Source organism: Osmerus eperlanus, chromosome 16 (genome assembly GCF_963692335.1).
Source record: "Osmerus eperlanus chromosome 16, fOsmEpe2.1, whole genome shotgun sequence".
In the NCBI taxonomy this organism is placed as follows: domain Eukaryota; kingdom Metazoa; phylum Chordata; class Actinopteri; order Osmeriformes; family Osmeridae; genus Osmerus; species Osmerus eperlanus.
Genome location: NC_085033.1, coordinates 2629405 through 2647963, shown reverse-complemented (window position 1 = coordinate 2647963; position 18559 = coordinate 2629405). Strand labels below are relative to the sequence as shown.

General features: G+C 44.4%; 1 protein-coding gene across 1 annotated transcript in view; it reads left to right on the top strand.

Annotated features, from left to right (window-relative positions):
• The window catches only part of LOC134036218 (voltage-dependent R-type calcium channel subunit alpha-1E-like), a 44912-nt gene that overhangs the window by 1041 nt on the left and 25312 nt on the right, over nucleotides 1-18559 (top strand). The window contains 4 exon segments of the mRNA XM_062481050.1: nucleotides 604-1089; nucleotides 6269-6529; nucleotides 8398-8503; nucleotides 8723-8862. Of these exon segments, the coding sequence (XP_062337034.1) occupies nucleotides 650-1089; nucleotides 6269-6529; nucleotides 8398-8503; nucleotides 8723-8862 (947 nt within the window). The 5' untranslated portion in view covers nucleotides 604-649.

Below are 18559 nucleotides of genomic sequence, written 5' to 3'. Positions count from 1 at the left end.
GAATCGACTGGATCAAGGCATCGTTTCTTGAGGCAAAAGACAGGAATAATCTATAACTAGGGCATTTGGAAATGGCTTTGTACTTCAGAAAAACAAAAGCCCATCGAATCCCTTATGTTAATTCTCGGGCTCGATCAACCGTACAGGATAACGTTTTCTATCCCTCCACAGTTCAGAGTTAGTTATATGTAGTGAATCACACAAGCACAGCACTGGGAGAGAGACGGGTGCATGTAGGGAGGTCAGCTGCTTTTCTTTTCATCCGTCGGTCTGAATTGACCAGATCCATCCAATTACTCAGCTTCCAAATAGCGGTTCAGCTGAACGCCCACAGAGAGATCACACATTTCATCCCTTCTTTATTGGTCCATCATCACAACGCTGACAAGGAAGGCCCAGGTGTAAGGCAAGCTGTGCCCTCCTGAGAGGGAAGAAAGGTTGAAGGAGAACCCCCTTTTTGGTCAATAAAGGAGAACATTTTTTCTGGTACCTAACGGAGGACGGAGAAATATTGGGTCTTTCAAGCTAACCCTCTTTTTCTCTTTTTCTTTCTTTCCCTCTCGCTTTCTGTTCTCTCTGTCTTCTCTCTCTCGCTCTCTCTAGCTCTCTTTTTTCCTTTCTACCCCTCTTCTACCTCAGCAGTATAGTGATGCCAGCACCTTGTCCAGACATGCTTACCAGTTCAGACCAGTCCCTTCCCCTCACCCCCAAACACAGCAGCCCTGCCATCTCTGGACCCAGGGGCTCCCGGGGGCCCATCAGCAGTGGCCGATCCTCCCTGTCCCTCCCTGAGCCCGAGGCCTGGCGAATCCCCAGGACCCCCAGCCCGGTGGCCCGCCAGGGCCTGGCCCAGGGCTCGCGCTCCTGCTCCCTGCAGGTGCCCCGCACCGTCCCCGAGTGCCTGGGGCTCCCTCCCCGGGCGGCCAGCTTCGACGTGTCTCCCTACGGGGGGGACGAGAGCCCGGGGTCAGTGAGCCCCCACAGCATGCTGCGGAGACGCGGGGGCCTGGTGGACCAGCGGGATGTCGTCAGGGCCCACGAGGCCCACAAGATCCAGAGCACGCCCCAGGCCCGCAGGAAAGAGTGGGAGTGAGTACGCGCGGGGGGGGGGGTTCCCCTTCATGTGTCTGCCCAGCGCGAGGACGAGACAGGGACGGGGCGGGTGGGGGGGATAAGGGTGGACGTGCAGATGGAGCACGATGTGGATGACGACACAAACCAGTATGACTGTTAATCCTGTTTACTGGAGAGCCATGTTTTGTCATGCGCTGTGTAGATGCCGCCATTTTGTGTTGAGGCAGAAAGGCGATGGCAGCGAGTGCAGCCCTGGCTGACGTGCTCCGTGTTCCATCTGAAAGCACTTGCCAGTTCATTTGACTGTGAAGTGGTCTTCATACCTGCCGACTGTTGCTGGCTGTGGTTACATCTGATGCGAAATGTTAACATTATTAATGGTGAGGCTGAACATGCTTGATTGTGGAACTTTGAGATCTGGAGTCTTGCTCTGATTACCTTCTTCCAGTCACTCCAATGTGGAGTGGCACTCCATCACTGCACCCCCCCGTTCCCCCCCCGTTCCCCCTCTCTCCTCTCATCTCCCTCGGCCGCCCCCATCCTCTTCACCTCCGCAGTCTCATAGGGGTGTGAGAACCCTGCCTTTGTTTCTCTACCGTTTGTGTTCGGCATGCGTGCGTGTGTGTGGGGGTGCGCTGGGTGTGGGGGTGCGCACCCCCACACCCAGCGCACCCCCACACCCAGCGCACCCCCACACCCAGCGCACCCCCACACCCAGCGCACCCCCACACCCAGCGCACCCCCACACCCAGCGCACCCCCACACCCAGCGTACTCACACAGACACACGCTCACACAGACACACGCTCACACAGACACACGCTCACACAAAAACGCATGCACACTCTCTCCCTCTTACTATTAAGCCTCTTCTACTCTCCCTCCCTCTTCTTTTTCAGTTGGGGTTTGGCTGAGTGTGTGTATTTGTGGCAGATTTCACTCAGATCTGTCAGGTATGCACTTTGTGTTTCTGTTCAAGGCTGTCCAGCAGCAGGACATTCTTTAACAAGACTTGCAGGGAGCACGTCTGGCCAATAGAGGGCGCCACATAATCAAACTATAGGAAGCCGTCAGAGACCAAACATGGCAGCTGCAGCATGAGGTCATTCCAGATGGACTTCAAATAGATTGGCCGGTTGATGACTTTGTATTGACAGTGTGACAGGACCTTAGAACTATTTAAATTTGAGTGGTGTGCAGCGTGCAAACATTGACTGAGGAAATCCTTGTGTTATGGGTATTCAGACCCCAGCTAGAAGCAGAACTTAGTGTTTACAGTCTTTGATGTGTAGTATTACTCCTGGTGCACTTATACTTGCTAAATGTCCCAAACATTTTTACAAGTAGGGTGACTGTGCAGTGACATTTACTTTTATCTTAATAGTTTTGTGTTTCATTTTTGCTCTGTCATAAGTAACATTTAACCATGATCAAATTTGCAAGTTTGTTGCGTAGCAGAAAGATGTGTTTTTAGTGTAGGTTATGATTAATGTGTGTGTTTATGTAAGCCTTGCTTATCGCTGGAACCAAACTGACACAACTCAGGAATGAAGAGAGTCTGTTGCTTGGTAACGGAGGGAAAAAGACAACACTAAAGCCACTCCAATCAGCGCTGGGGTGAAAGCCTGCCGCCAATTACATAAATGCTCAACAGAGTTATGGCGATAAGTACAACCATTAACGTTTTAACTCATGGTGCCTGTCACCTACAGTACAGTATACCTACCCTTTTAAAGATATAAAGAAGAGCTTATTGCTCCTAAATTCCATGAAGGAAGTTGAAGAGAAAAGTGCATCACAGTCTTTGTCAAGTTTAAAGTGAAGTGTAGCTCTGTTATGTGACTGTTCTCTTTGTAGCAGCAGAGACTGCTGTAGCCAGATCTTAATGCTTTTCTGATCTGGCTGTTTGTTACCTTGATAGAGTAGAGATGGTGTTAGACAGCATCAGACCCCCGTACAGGCTACCACAGAAGTTGTTTCTCTGTTCTTCAGTGTGTAGGCTCTGAATCTTTTGATTATTCACCATTGGACACTATTTGACCATCTAAACAGACTTGGAGCTCAGCAAATTGGAATTTTCTATTTGCAAACGGAATATTGCAAATGGATCACATCCAGCTGTGCTGCTGCTGTGTGCTGCTGCTGTGTGCTGCTGCGGTGTCCTGCTGTGTGCTGCTGCTGTGTGCTGCTGTGTGCTGCTGTGTGCTGCTGTGTGCTGCTGCTGTGTTCTGCTGTGTCCTGCTGTGTGCTGCTGTGTGCTGCTGTGTGCTGCTGCTGTGTGCTGCTGCTGTGTCCTGCTGTGTGCTGCTGCTGTGTGCTGCTGCTGTGTCCTGCTGTGTCCTGCTGTGTCCTGCTGTGTCCTGCTGTGTCCTGCTGTGTGCTGCTGTGTGCTGCTGCTGTGTGCTGCTGCTGTGTGCTGCTGCTGTGTGCTGCTGCTGTGTGCTGCTGCTGTGTGCTGCTGTCTGTGTGCTGCTGTCTGTCTGCCTCGTAGGCCAGGAAGGCAGCCTTGACATGCTGTGTTGAAAGGGTTTCTTCTGGAGGACAGACAGATTTCTGTAGGAAGAGGTTGCTATTGTGCAACATGCCTTTTGTTGGCAAAATGAAAAGAACAGAGCAGAAATTCAAGCGAGCTGGGTCGCTATGGAAACCACTGTTAAGAAATGAAAAGGGAAGTAATGATGATAGAAATGGACAAATATTTGAGACCGACAGAGGATGTTTTTCTTTGGGGGTGTTCTTAATGTTTGAGTTTTCATATAAAACATCTAATTGTCCCATGGAATGGTTTCCCCTGAAAAGTTCTCCCAATTCTGTCTTTTTCTCTCTTTCTTTCTGTGTTTTTTCTCCTTCTCTTGCTTTCTTGTTTTACCTTTTGAAACAGAATCGAAGAACAGGTCCGTGCTACAAAACTGCTCTCTCTCTCTCTCTCTCTCTCTCTCTCTCTCTCTCTCTCTCTCTCTCTCTCTCGCTCTCTCTCTCTCTCTCTCTCTCTCTCTCTCTCTCTCTCTCTCTCTCTCTCTCTCGCTCTCTCTCTCTCTCTCTCTCTCTCTCTCTCTCTCTCTCTCTGTCTTTCCAAATGTCTTTGCCCCATGATGAGTAAACACATACTTACTTGTCTCCTATAGGTAGATTATGTTTCTGTTATTTTGTCTATACAGTATTGGCCTGTTATGTCAGCATCCTCCTGCCTACACAGAACTGATTCACACTGATAAATACAACACTGTAAGTTGAAGGATAGCTCAAGCTTCATTTGACAAAATGCTTTCAGGAATATTATTTTTTTATGTTTATAATGAGATGAGGTACTCAAAGACAGGAGTTGACTGATTAAAATCAATCTCTCCTCTCTAAACAAGTTATGTGTTTGATGAAATGGTCCTAACTCTTGAATATTCCCACAGTGGCCCTTAGTGGACAAAATGATATGTCAATACATACTATACATACAGTCATGGTAATATCATTCCTACTGGCGTGTGTGGGTGGGCGAGTGTGTGTTTGTGTGTGAGAGAGAGACAGACGGACAGAACGAGCAGTAAGGTGTGTGATGTGGTCATTTTGATAAGAGTCACAGCACCAGTCTCTCTCTGTAGGGAGGCGTGGAGGGTGACAGATGGAATGATTGAGTCTGGTCGCCAAATGAGGTCTTGTTCACACTTTGAGTGTGTGTGAGAGTGTGTGTGTGTGTGTGTGTGTGTGTGCGCGCGCGCAAAATCCTCAGCTTTTTCTCCTCCCCCTTTGAAAAGAGAGCAGGCTTGAGATCTATTTCATGATCTATTTATATTTCCGACATATTTCTCTGATATTAGCACAATGACCCGGTTTTTTGAAAACATGTTAATAGTACAAGTGGGTCTCCATGAATGAAAATGCATCAATCCTCTGACTTTTGAAGTATTATGATGTGGGGCTATGTTCATAGCGACTGGGCTGCTATGTTCATAGCGACTGGGCTGCTATGTTCATATAGCGACTGGGCCAAGAAAACTTGTCCAGATCATCTTGCCCCCCCCCCCCCCAAACCTAAAAAAAACATTCAAAAATGGTCCAGTTGATTGCAAGCTTTTCACAAGATCGGACAAAGTTTTACACTTGAGATGTGGTTTTGAAGAAAAATAGATAATCTTTGTTCAAGCATTGTTATATCACTGTAATGTAGACAATCCATGTAGGCTGTGCTCTGTTTTTTAAATATTCGTGCAGCCTACACATTGATTGACACACAGATATTTCCGTATTTCTTTATTCATTTATTCTTCTCTGCTGAATGAGATTAAAATGAGTGGTGGAGTGGTCTGTAATGGATTTAATTCCATATCCCCACGTAAAGGCTATTTACAGAAACCGTCAATTTTGAGAAAATGTCAGTATTCATCATGTAAAAGGTAGATTGCCATGACAACGGAACACTACTTTTTCCCCATCTCTTCTAATTCCCATTCAGATGAATTTTTTTAAATTACTGTAGTGAAATAGCATACGTGGGAGGGGGCTGCGCATCGTTTGCATGAGCGTGATGTCTGTCTCGATCAGTTGGGAAACAGGTGTTAACATCGACAGATCAGCGAAGAGCGCGCTTATGAAATCAAGCGTATTCGATACAGACAGTTTCATATGCCTGATTCATTTACTGCAAGTGGATAAATGTCTGTGAACATAGTTTTGGAATATACCAAGTGATGGTCACCTGGGATAAACACTCGCCTTATGCACGTCTATTCGCAATTCAAGAAGATGCCTAGTCTAAAGTTTGTGGAAGCAAACGTTCGATCAGTCGGTTTGAAGATGAACTAGTTCAGAATAGGTCTTACGATGTACTAAATTGAATTTCGATTGTGTAAGGAAGTGTCAATGGAATCTCGATGGAACGTTTACCTGTTGTTACCTGAACATATAGCGGCGTGCTCATTTCATCACAAAACTTGTTGGCAGAAGTACTGCTCCTTACTGCGTCTTTTTCACCAACCCTACCTGATGGATATTGATAGTAAAGTTGAACAGTTTACATAACCGAAATATTATTTGGATTAATAGTTTTCTTTTTAAAAGGCCTTACTAAAAAGATTTGACCTGAATGCATTTTTTTATGGAATGAGACTGCAACTTTTGGGATATCTTTGCGCTCTAAATCGGCTGCCAATGGATTAAGACATCAAAACATTTAGCCAGTGTTATCATTATTTTCTTCCTAGGATGGCTCGTTTTGGAGACGACGTTCCGAACACCACGGATTCCGGGGAGGGGGATCCAGAGCGCGGGGGAGACGGTCAGGACGCCGCTTCAGGTGGGATGTCAGGGTCGCTGAAACAAGCTAAAGCGCAAAGAGCGCGCACCATGGCACTCTATAACCCTGTTCCCCATCGGCAGAACTGCCTCACCGTCAACAGATCGCTCTTTATATTCGCCGAGGACAATTTCATTAGGAAATATGCTAGGAGGGTGATAGAATGGCCATATCCTTTTCCCAAAATAAAAGTTTGTGGGTGCGTTAGTGTCACTATGCAACTTGTGATTTCTCATTCGCATTTTTTGAAGGTGTCCCCATACATAACGGTTTGTCAATTTGTGATCTTACATAAGTGATACAGCACAATTAGTCAACTTTTTAAATGTTTTATCTTTGCAATCCGTTTCTGGTTGTGATTAATCAGCAATAGCTGTGTCTGTTCAATGTGTGTGTTGTGTCTGACAATCATTTGTAAGTTAAGTTGACATTTCTATCATCATAAGGGGAATGAGAACTGTTATTGTGGCAACTTTGAGAATGTCTTAAAATCAGTCTTGAGGCTAGCTAAGCTTGGTTGAGCACAGTACCTTCTGATCACACACAGTTTGTTGTCAGTTAGGGCTCTGTTAAGGCAGCAGGCTAGGTGAGAGATGATCTCTTGGAACAGCTCTGCATACAGTGGGAGGTGGATGTAGGCATAACTCTCAGCCTACACTTTGGAACATGAACTTGGGCATGCGTGGGTATCAGGACAGAAGCGTGGTCTCTCGAGTTCCTCTCTGGTAGTGTCGAGGCATACAACTGCACGTGTCCTCACAAAATCACCTTCAGTGCGAGATAGAATCCACACACGTTCCCTGGACACCTTTGGCGCCGTCCACATATAGCAAACCACCACAGGCCTCTGGGAGGGTTTCCACAACGTTGTTGTGTACCTGCTCTGCTGGGAGACTTTGCGGATGTGAAGCTGGGTGGCTCTGTTGCTTTCAGGCATTGGGTATCTGAGGTTGTGTCGCTGTGCGGCTGTCAGTGCTCTAATCTGTTTGGGTGGGAGGCTTGCAGTGTTGAGTTCTAGAGGTCAGGTCAGCGGCACAACACCCTCTAGAAGGCAGCTACTTGCGACTGTGGCCAGTGTTGTGGAGGCTGCTGTGTGCTGTGAGTCTGTTGGCATGCTCTGTGACCGCAAGATATTCAAGTGTCACTTTCTCTGTGTTGCCTGTGTTTGGGACTGAAACCAAATATTTCTCTGTCGCCATTTCTGAAGTTCTGAAGTGGTTAGAGAGCGATATTGTGGAGCCTTCTCTAGATCCGCTATTTTTGATCAGTTTGAGTGGTGGAGATGCAGACTTGTCAATGTGAGTCACTAGAAACCCCTGAGGGTCACCATCACAGGCCTACTCAGTGAGTTAATGACACCATTTCCACTCGAGTCAAGAATGTAATAATTCAGGAGAAAGGGTTTGATACAGGAATTCATAGCAATGAGAAACAGGCACAAACTCTCTCACACACATATGTGCACATACACATATGTGCACATACACATTAGAAAGCGTCTGGTACAGGGATTTGTATGACACACACAGACGGCCTACTCTAACAAACACACTATCTCTCTCTCTCTCTCTCTCTCTCTCTCTCTCTCTCTCTCTCAAACACACATACACACGGCACACTGTGTGTGTATAGTTTCCAATGCAATTTGGTATGTAGACAATGTGAGTCACGTTGATAGCTGTATTCCAGAGGTCCTATTAGAGGGCTCTGCCTGGGGAGTTAGCCTGCTGGGAAGCCGCTCTCTCAGGCCAGAGGGACGTTGGAGCACTCTTTCCATCCTCCTATGAAGCATTAAAAGCAGGTTGCCATGGTTACTCCATCCCCTCACGCACAGTGTCTCCAACGGTAGCGTATTTGCAACGGTTCTTCATTCCTCTGTTCCATCATCTTAATCATCCATCGAATGATGATGTTTACTCATGCTATACCATCACGGCCTGACGCCACCATGCATGACGTGAGCTCTCGGTGTGTGTCATGTGGTGTGTCGTGTGCAATACATGAACACAGCTTGTGACCTTGACCCTGTCCCTTTACGCCGTTCGAGTACATGATCCTGGCCACCATCACAGCCAACTGCATCGTGCTGGCCCTGGAGCAACACCTCCCTGGAGAAGACAAGACCCCCATGGCCAAACGGCTGGTGAGGAACGCCCCTGCCAGCGACAGACACACAGTACTGACCCATGCACATCCATGCACGCGGCCAACGCGCACGCAGGCACGCACTGATATAGACGACGATGTAGACGCCATCACGTAGGGGTTTTGCGTATGGGTTGCTCATGCATTATAGGGGTACCTATCTATGCCCCCTGTGTACCCATGATACAGTTGTCCCTGCATGTGTGTGTGTGTACAGGAGAAGACGGAGCCCTACTTTGTTGGGATCTTCTGCTTGGAGGCGGCGATCAAGCTGCTGGCCCTGGGCTTTGTGTTCCATAAAGGCTCCTACCTGAGGAACGGCTGGAACGTCATGGACTTCATCGTGGTGCTCAGCGGGTGAGTTCTCTGTCCAGGTCGCTCACTGCTCTAGTCTCTCCCTGCCCCATTCTCTCCCTGCTCTGGTCTCCCCTACCCTCCAGGGGAGACCAGAGCGTGATGTTCTCAGCAGATGTTCTCAGCAGACTGGGCTGAAACCGTCTCCAGACTTGTGTACATGCCATGATGGTAGTTGTCGCTGTTACCGTCAGAAGAGGTTGGAGAGTTCACTGTTGTCTCCTTTCAAGGTGGATGGATGGATTCTCACTGTCCATCAGTAGACGCCTGGCTTGTTGTTTCACATTGGAAGCTTTAATGTTTGACATGAATAGTTAGCAGTACATGGGAGCTGTCTAATTAAAGAATGTTTAACAGGCACAGTCGCCGTTACCTGTTCTTGACATGGTTTGCACACGACTGTGTGTGCGTGTGTCTCATCTCATACAGCCACTGCGGGTGTGAGTATGTTTCCATTGCTCAGTGTGGTTTTGCAGTCAGAGGAGAGGTGGGTGGGTAAGTGGATTGGCAGTCGTGTCTAAAACCTGTTTCGTTTAGCCCCCAGGACCTCTGTAGAATAAATGTAAATGTAGCCATGGAGATTTCAATGCTGAAGGAGCGCGAGAGAGGGATGAGAGGAGAAGAAGAGAGACATGGAAAAGAAAGACAATGAAAAAAAGAGAGAGGTGGAGAGGCAGACAGCTCTGTTGTTCCTCACAGGACTCAGTTAATTTATTCAGGTGTTTGCACAGTTATGCGCCGGCCATCAAGTGAACACGACAGACGAGGGGTCTGTTTTCTATGGTTAACGGTACGAAGACTATTCAGGGAAGATAGCTGTTGGCATGTTGACTTCTCATTTCACCCCAACACCCACGTCAGTTCCTCTCCACTCTCTCGCACTGAATGCACTTACATAAAAGGAACAGCATCACGTTGACAGAGCACCGAGAACAGGTCCAAGCTGAACAGATGCTCCAGCTCTGTGTGGCAGCTTTCCCTGGCTCGTACGGGGGGTCGACTGAAGCGAACAAAGGAGGTCACTCACAGAGAAGGACAGGAATCGGGGATTTTCAGGAGCCATGGGAGATGTTGATGTACTGTAGATGGCAAATGTGCAACTGTGCGGTTTCTGGAATCTTCTAAAGCATGCTCTGTTCATGCTCATGCTCAGGAAGCTGTCAGTGCTGGAGGTGGTTATGTCAAACTAGCTGTCAGCAGTCATCTGTAGTCAGTTTCTTGACTGAGAGACATCTCTGGTTCGGGTGTGTGTGTGGGGGGGGGGGGGGGGTAGATACAGTTGGTGTGTGTATGGATGCCTCCCTCCCTCTGTAGTGCTAGAGTCCAGGCAGTTCACAGAGTCTGATGGAGAGTCGACTACTTAGGCAGGCTGTTTCCATGTTGAACAAAGAGTCATCTGGTTCATGTGGAAGATAGGTGGACCACTGAGTCTCTGTGCCCCCATGGTGCACTAGCACAAACACCATCTGGTAAACATGAGAGTGGCTAGTGTGTGTGTGTGTGTGTATATGACTGTGTGTGTCAGTGTGTGTGTGTGTATGACTGTGTGTGTGTTTCGTGCCATTGTCGCTGCTGCATAGCTGTACTCCATATGGAGGGCATCTGGGTGAAGCTAGGATTTGTGTGAATCAGAACTATTTATTTGAGTTTTAAACTGCTAGTAAGCGCACCAGTGTGACCTGTATTTTCCTTTTTGTCATCACAAATTGTCATGTTATGCAGCTATGTATAGCATAGCACTCTATGATTAATTGGAGATGTTACTTGGCAACGCTCCACATTAGCTGTCTGTAGTTACGCTCCAAAGTTATGATACAAACCATCAGTCGATATTCCACATCCAGTTAATCAAGAGATGGTTGATCATTGTTCCATGGAATGTTTGAAGACCGTTCTGAAGTACTTAATTATCTGAAATGAAACTAGAGAGGGTACAATTTCTGGGGAAATTGTAGGGTGTGCTTGCTTGCGTCGGTTGCACAGGGGTCCGTTTTTGAATGACATTTTTACAACTGATATTTCTGTATACTTTATATAAAAATGCATACTTATTTATAAATATTACATAGATTTAAAAGCATTTTTTTGTGCTGCTCATTTACAACTGAAAATACGAGTGAAGTGTAGAATAAAATAGATGTCTTATTTCACCTGCAAGAGGCAGCCTCATCGTTGAATCAAAACGAATACATTTGTCAGACCGGTGTAAAAATTGACCTTATCTTTATGACTTAAACGTCCTTTTAAGTTTTTCCCTTCTCGTGATATTTTAAGGAATTTAGCCTACTCATATTGCATTCATTCATGAATAAAGAACCCCCTTTGAAGATTATTCTACGACGTTACCGGCAGTATAAGATGGAATCGCGATTCAAACAGTACCATCTGCTAACTGAAAATATGCCCCCAAAAACGTAAATAAGCTTGACATTTATTTCGTGGAAAATCGCTTTCATAAAAAGCTCACTGGTAGCGATCATTGTCAGTAACAACGCCAAGTGCGATATAGCCTTGTGTGGAGAAGCTGCCCCGGTAAATTGTACTACGGTACAGTACTAGACTACTGCTGTGTTCGTCTTGGTAGCGATTGCGTTGGTTGAATTGGATTTAACGTTCCGTTGTACGGTTTAGGCTGAAATTAATTATTTTCATGAACAGATTGACAAAGTTTAGGCTGTGGCAATGAAGTTAAGGTTAGTAGTTAGATAGATTTTTGATTTAAGTAAGGGGAGTGCCGAACATGTTCTGTCGCCGTTTGACTTCCTACAGCTGTGTAGATGTTTTTGTAGTGTCTCGCGTAGGCTACAGCGTTTCAGTGAGCAACACTGGTTTGAAACCACAGGTAATGATAATTTCACCCACAAATCGTTTACTTGTAATGTAATGTCATAATAAATCCTACAACTAAAATGTATTTGTGAGGAATGTTTATTTTAACGATTGAAAACAGATGCATCATAGACCACTGTAGTATGTGTTGCCCGGGCAACAGAGGCTAATGTCATGATGCTAATACTTCAGTGACATAGTAGACTACTGTTTCCGAAAGTAGATGTACTTCCTTAATAAAATCAGCTTATATTGTACATTACACGTCACAATTGTGTGTCATATCACAAAGTAAAATTAGTAAATAGTTATCACCCTGGCCTCTTTGCTTGTGGCGTTTCTGCAGCTGCCTTGCAGTAAAGCAGTTAGCTTAGCTATCTCCCAGAAGTTAACAAGCTGCTAAACTAATGTTCTGCTAGAGGTAGTCACGCGAGTTTTCGTGACGTTAGTGACGTAAGTAGGGTCATTGACTGTGGCTAGCAAGTTAGCCACCGTTAGCTTCACTTTTCGCCACAAAAACTTAATTTCCACTTAAACCATGCAACGGAACGTAAATCCCAATAGAAGCAACTCAATCGCTACCAAGACGAAACTTTTGACACCTAGGTTGTCTATGTAGGCCAAATATTGACTGAGTTTTAGGGGGGCAAAAAGAATAATAAAAATAATAATAACTAGAAAAGGCTGTTCCTGCGAAACAGCAGTGAGAATGCTGAAAACCTGAATGGGGATAGCTGACCATGCTAAAAAAGCTGAAAATAGTGAAAATTTAGTAGAAAGTTATAAGCTGAAGCTTCAAAGCAACCGAAAGGTATTTTTGAAAGGGGCTGGAGCAGCATTCCAACAATGATTTGAAAGGATTTACCATTACTTTTAAAGGGAGAATAATTTGCACAAAAAGCTTTATATTTTAAAAAGTATAAAAGTGAGAAATTACCCGCAAGCTGAAATGAATTTCAAAAATGTGTGAGTGACACAAAAGAGGCAGTGTGGAAGCTGAACTGCATCATCTGCATCATCTTAACAAAGCTAAGAGCTAAAATAGCCTACAATGTGGGAGAAGCTGAAAGCTGAACTGTTAAACAGAAGAAGTAGGCTAGCTAGTCGTAACAAGAATATTATCGTTTTAACAGATTAAATTATAGTTGGGATAGTATTAGCAGTAGCAGATGTAGCCTATGCGTTTACTCGGCTTTCTTAGTTGGATTCAATGTGTTGATGGAATGAAACATACAGCAGTAGGGCCGATACAGGAAGACACGGCGACACTTTGTTGCAGAAGGATGATGGTGCAAGTTTTGTCCGTGGAGCATACAACGATTAATAAAAAAGAATCATGTAGACGCGTTTATTGAGTAATCGCATAACTAATTACACATGTAAACGGAGTAATCGTATTATTGGCATAAACCGACAATTGCTAGTAATCGTGTTTCTCATGGTCAAGTAAACGTACCAATCACCTGTGTGAGAGACTGAGTGGTGCGTGTCTGTCGTTACGGTGATGGTGCAGCTATGATTGCTAATGCGCTGAGGGCAGAGAATAAGAGAAATGTAGCTAGAATCCACACCTCAAACAAGATAACCTAGACGCAAAACTGTACGTCCAATCCAAAATATAAGGATATTTTCCGAGACCCAAGACTCTGCCGAAACCAGAGATATTCTTTATATATCTGTGCAGTCAGAAATACGACTCTACCTGCAGTTTCAAAAACGTGTTCCTTTTGCTTTCCTGGTGCTTGTTTGTTTGGTTGCCACGGTGATGGCGCAGCTGTGAAAGCTAACGAGCTAGGCAGAGAGAAAAACGAACATTTACCTAGCATCCACACCTCAAACAAGTTGACCTAGACGCAAAACTATACGTCCAATCCAAAATATAAGGATATTTTCCGAGACCCAAGACTCTGCCGAAACCAGAGATGTCCTTTATATGTCTGTGCGGTCAGAAATACGACTCTATCGGCAGTTTCAAAATCTTGTTCCTTCTTGCTTTCTCTGACTGATTTTACTCACCTCTCCATTGAAGTTAGTGAGAGAATTTGAAAGGCTGCTCTCGCTTCAAGGCTCATAGCTGAAAATCTGTAAATGTGAGCTCTTTAGTAGTTACATTGGCTGAAAGAGGACAAATTTTCCTACATTTTAAGGTATAACTTGTTTCTGTAAGTTAAACTATATGAACGTTAGAGGAATTTGTTTGACAAATTAGTTGAATATCAGAAAAAGAGCAGCAAGTCTGCTTGCTGCTTGTTCATAAAAATCAAGAAGGAGCAAACATTTTAATGTATTTCAAACTGTCATAATTCAAAATTGGCTGAACATTTGAAAAAGCTGAATCATTTGGGAATAGCTGAATGTCTTGTGAACATTTTAAAGGTTGAATGGTGTCTCTAGCTGAAAGTAAGCTGAAGTAGTTACGTTTGAAAGAGGAGGAAGCTTTTTATTGATTTGAAAGGATTTACCATTACTTTTTATGGGAGAATAATTTGCACAAAAACCTTAATGTCTTAAAAAGTATAAAAGTGAGAAATACCAAAAGTCATAGCCATCATCTCCTGAAGGAGCTGAACGTTTTGATACAAAAGTTGTAGGAATCGGTTAAAGTATGCAGAACGAGTTAAAGGCCAAAAAACGGCGGAAGAACTAAGAAGTTGATATAATAATAATAATAAAGAGAAACAGGAAAACAATAGTGAGAATGCTTAACAGCATTCTCACAATAATATATATGTGAGAGAACAAAGGTTGTGCCCTTGCCAAAGGCAAAGCACACCCAATAATTAAAGTCAAAGTTAGCATGAATATTAGACAATATTATACAGGGACACCATTGCATCTGTGTGGGAGATGAAATGATATCTGGAAAATAGTAAATATAATTATTTCAACAAAAAGGGGGAAATATGACTTCTAACGTCTAGTGCAGGGTCCCCTCAGGCTTTAATAAACTGCTACTCTACTCCACTCTAAGCTCCTGTCCGTTAGTTTATACTGTGAGAGGAACTTATGCTCTGTGACCTGGATTCCCTTCTCTCCTCCAACATATTTTGGGGTGACACACATGTTGGCCCATAGCACAGTCTGACTAGAGTAAGTAAGTCAGACTTAAAAGAGAAAGCACACATGTATCACAGAGGCCGTCTGGGAATGAAAACAAGGCCACTGGGCCAACTCTGGTGGCTCTCATTCCATCAGAAATTAATGAATAGCTGGAAGCTAATCTGTGGGGACACAGAGCTCAATTAACATTCATTTAGCGGATGGTGGCAAAAAAACAAACGTCAGTCGCCTCAGACCGGCCAACACAAAATCCAATTTGAATCTCCGGGATTCCAAAAATGGTCAATTATAGCCCCCAGGCAACAAGTATGGCACCGGTGGATTTGGCGTCTTTGATTAGCACCGTCTCGGAGGACCTTAAAACTGCTACTCCACTTCTGAAGCTACAGGTTCACACTGTGCACAACCTGTGCCTTCTGAAGCTACAGGTTCACACTGTGCACAACCTGTGTCTTCTGAAGCTACAGGTTCACACTGTGCACAACCTGTTTGTAGGTCAGAGGGATGCTCCTGCCCCCTCGGACTTGCTCCCAGCAGGCCTCTTGGCACGGAATTGGTGTGTGTGCGTATCAGTCTGAATGACAGATTAGTTAACCAACCCACGCCCTGCTCTGCTGTCCTTGTTACAGAGTGTGACACTTTGCTAAAAATGATGCTCTTTAGCCGTGATGAATAATTGATGTGGATGGCTGTTCTAAATGATTCATTAGCCATCTGGCACCAAGACAGCTAGTAAGGGTAAGACAGGCCACACCAGAGCAACGCCGCTCCAAACTGTAAATTGCGTGTGTGTGTGTGTGTGCATGTATTGAGGGAAATTGACCTGTACTGGCCTGGTCTCACACACAGCTCTGTGGTAACTCTCTGTCTACCCTGCATGCTCAGTGTAGTGTGTCTAGTTGAACTTTTCACGAAACCAACTGATAGGGAATTTAGCAGTAACACTATTTTTGACCATGGGGACACAAGTGTTTCTAAATGAGGGTTTCAGTGGTCTAATTTCTAATCTTGCTCTAATGATTGAACTGGATAAACAATGGATAATGGTCTCTTGTGATCACATGGTCTTTGGGAAAACAAAGACCAAGCTATTTATTCTGTGACTAATAGTGAATAAACGACTCTCGTTTGTTAATCCTTGCGGAACCAAACTCCCGTTTTGTTTTATGGACAGACAATAACGGGATAACAAATGGGTAATATACTGGCTTACCTTCAAGTCATCTAGCACTTTGAATGGGTAGATTAAATGATTTTGTTTTTCGCCACTGAAGTTCCGAGCTGAAGCTGAGGAATAGGTCTGTGATTGATGGTCAGTGAATGTGTCATGCTAGAATACACAAAAGCCACCCACTGCCTGCCTGTCTTTCATCAAGCTAGCATCTAGAAAGCCTGTGCAAAGCGTGTCATGTGCACTTCCGCTTCAACAATGGAATTTGGGTCTGTACCAGGCAGTATGCAGGCTTCTTTAGTTCAGTATCCACACATAATGCTACACAACGTGATGTTGAGCACTCTGTTTCTCTCGCTCGCTCGGTCGCTCTCCTTTTCTCTCTTTCTCTCTAGTGTTGGGTGGTTTTCACCGTGTAGGTGGAGGTGTGTGGGTGAGGCCACATTCTGTTCACGTAATGAATTCCGCCTCTTTAAAGTCCGTTTCGTACAACCCAGTGTAACATATTGAGCCTGGAAAAGCAGATCAGCTACTTGCAGTACTGTGACACGCCAACATGGAGGCAACATGCCTCATCAGTGTGGTAGCCCTTGTTCATCCAGATCTCCTAGCTGTCCTACTGGTGTTTTCAAATGCGGATTTGCTTAGCTGTAGCAGCTAAATATGGATGTCTTCCACATTTAATAGTGGTTCTGAGTCTAATGCTAAATATCATTAGAAAATACATATTTGTTTTGGTTTTTTGTTGTTGTTAATCCACCAATTTTCCATGGTGGCACTGTACTAGGCTCTTACTCTTACAGTGTGGAGCCATACAGATATTCGTTACTGTATATGGTCTGGAGAGATTCTCAGTCCTTATCAGCTTTGATTTAGCAGAGCCCATTGTTCACCATGTTAGATGGTTACAGACTCCCACGCCCCTCAACTCTCTCTCTGCTCTCTCTCTGCTCTCTCTCTACTCTTTCGTTTGCTCTCTCTCTCTGTGCTCTCTCTCTGCTCATCTTTTGCTCTCTCTTTCTCTGCTCTCTCTCATCTCTCTGCTCTCTCTCTCTCTGTGCTCTTTCTCTCTCTCTCTCTCTCTCTCTCTCTCTCTCTCTCTCTCTCTCTCTCTCTCTCTCTCTCTCTCTGCTCTCTTACGCTCTCTCTGCTCTGCTCTCTCTCTCTGCTTTAGACTTTGCGTGGGCTTAAATTTGAGTTCCTGCCATGTGCTTTCTGCCCCCCTCCTCACACACACACACACACACACACACACACACACACACACACACACACACACACACACACCCTCTCCCACACTTCCAAGTTCTATCTACTCATGTGTGTGTGTATATGTGTGTGTGTGTCCATGTGTGATCCCTCTTTATGCCATCTCATAGTCCACCATTCAGAACACTATCCGAAGCTTACAGTTTTTCTCGATTGGTTACACACATTTTCTGAATGCATACCTCATACTCTCAGAACTCTACACACAAATCAAAAAAACACACACACAATGGGCAAAACCCCTCACTTCTCCTGCAAAATTAAACTTAACATTCAAAACAATGTTATTTAATCTCAAAATTGTATTTTGTTTTCAAATGACAAACACAAACCATCATATGAATAGACATTTCTAAGAACCATTTGAACACTGATGTGCTCAATGTAAAACACTATGATGAATGGAAAACACTTATTCTTCATTCATCATAGTGAGTTAGGCCTTTTTTTGTTCAGTGTTACATTTACTACAGACAGTACATACATACGTGTGTTGTAAAATATTTGAGAATATTGTTTTTATACTCAGAACACAGAAATACACGGTAACAAATATATTTTACATATATGTACACAGTGTACATCCCAACCAACACAAAGTTACACATACAGGTTTACATACAAAACAACAGAATAATTTACTGTATAGTGTATACAGTTACATTATTATTATTTTTCTTTGTATTTGCCGTAATTTTATGGCGTTATTTTCTAGGACCATGTTCATGATTTCAGTTTCCTGTTCAGGAGACAGAAGGCGTTCCCGACCACCTTGTGTTGGTAATCTTTCAGTTCTGCCAAACAAATAGTAAAATACTGTAAATACTGTGTAGGAATACAAAGTAGGAATACATTTTCCAAATACTTGAAACATACTTTATTTTTACAGTCCTACAGAACAGTCCACAGGCAATACTGTACTACTGTACTCATTGAGTACTGTATTGATATGCAGTAGGCCTACTGCAATTACATTTACATTTAGTCATTTTTGTAGTGAGTGTAGATTTCTTACCTATTCTCATTTCGGAAAGTCCGGATGATGGATGCTACAGTGTACCTGCTCAAATTTGGCTGTACTCTTTGCCCAGCCTCCCTCATTGTTAGACCATGGTTGACCACATGGTCAACCAAAGCGGCTCGGATCTCATCAGAGATTATGGTCCTTGGTCTTCCTCATCCTCGTCCTCCCCGTCCTCCTCCTCTTACTCTCACTCCTCTGCCTCTGCCTGTGTTTCCAATGTTGGCATCCATTGCTCAAAAACAGAAGAGGTCACCTGTTGCCCTTTTATGCTAAAGCTCTGATTGCTAATTGTAAAACTGTGTGACAGGTGTTTGTCCAGTCAATTAATGAATAGCTGGAGTCAATGT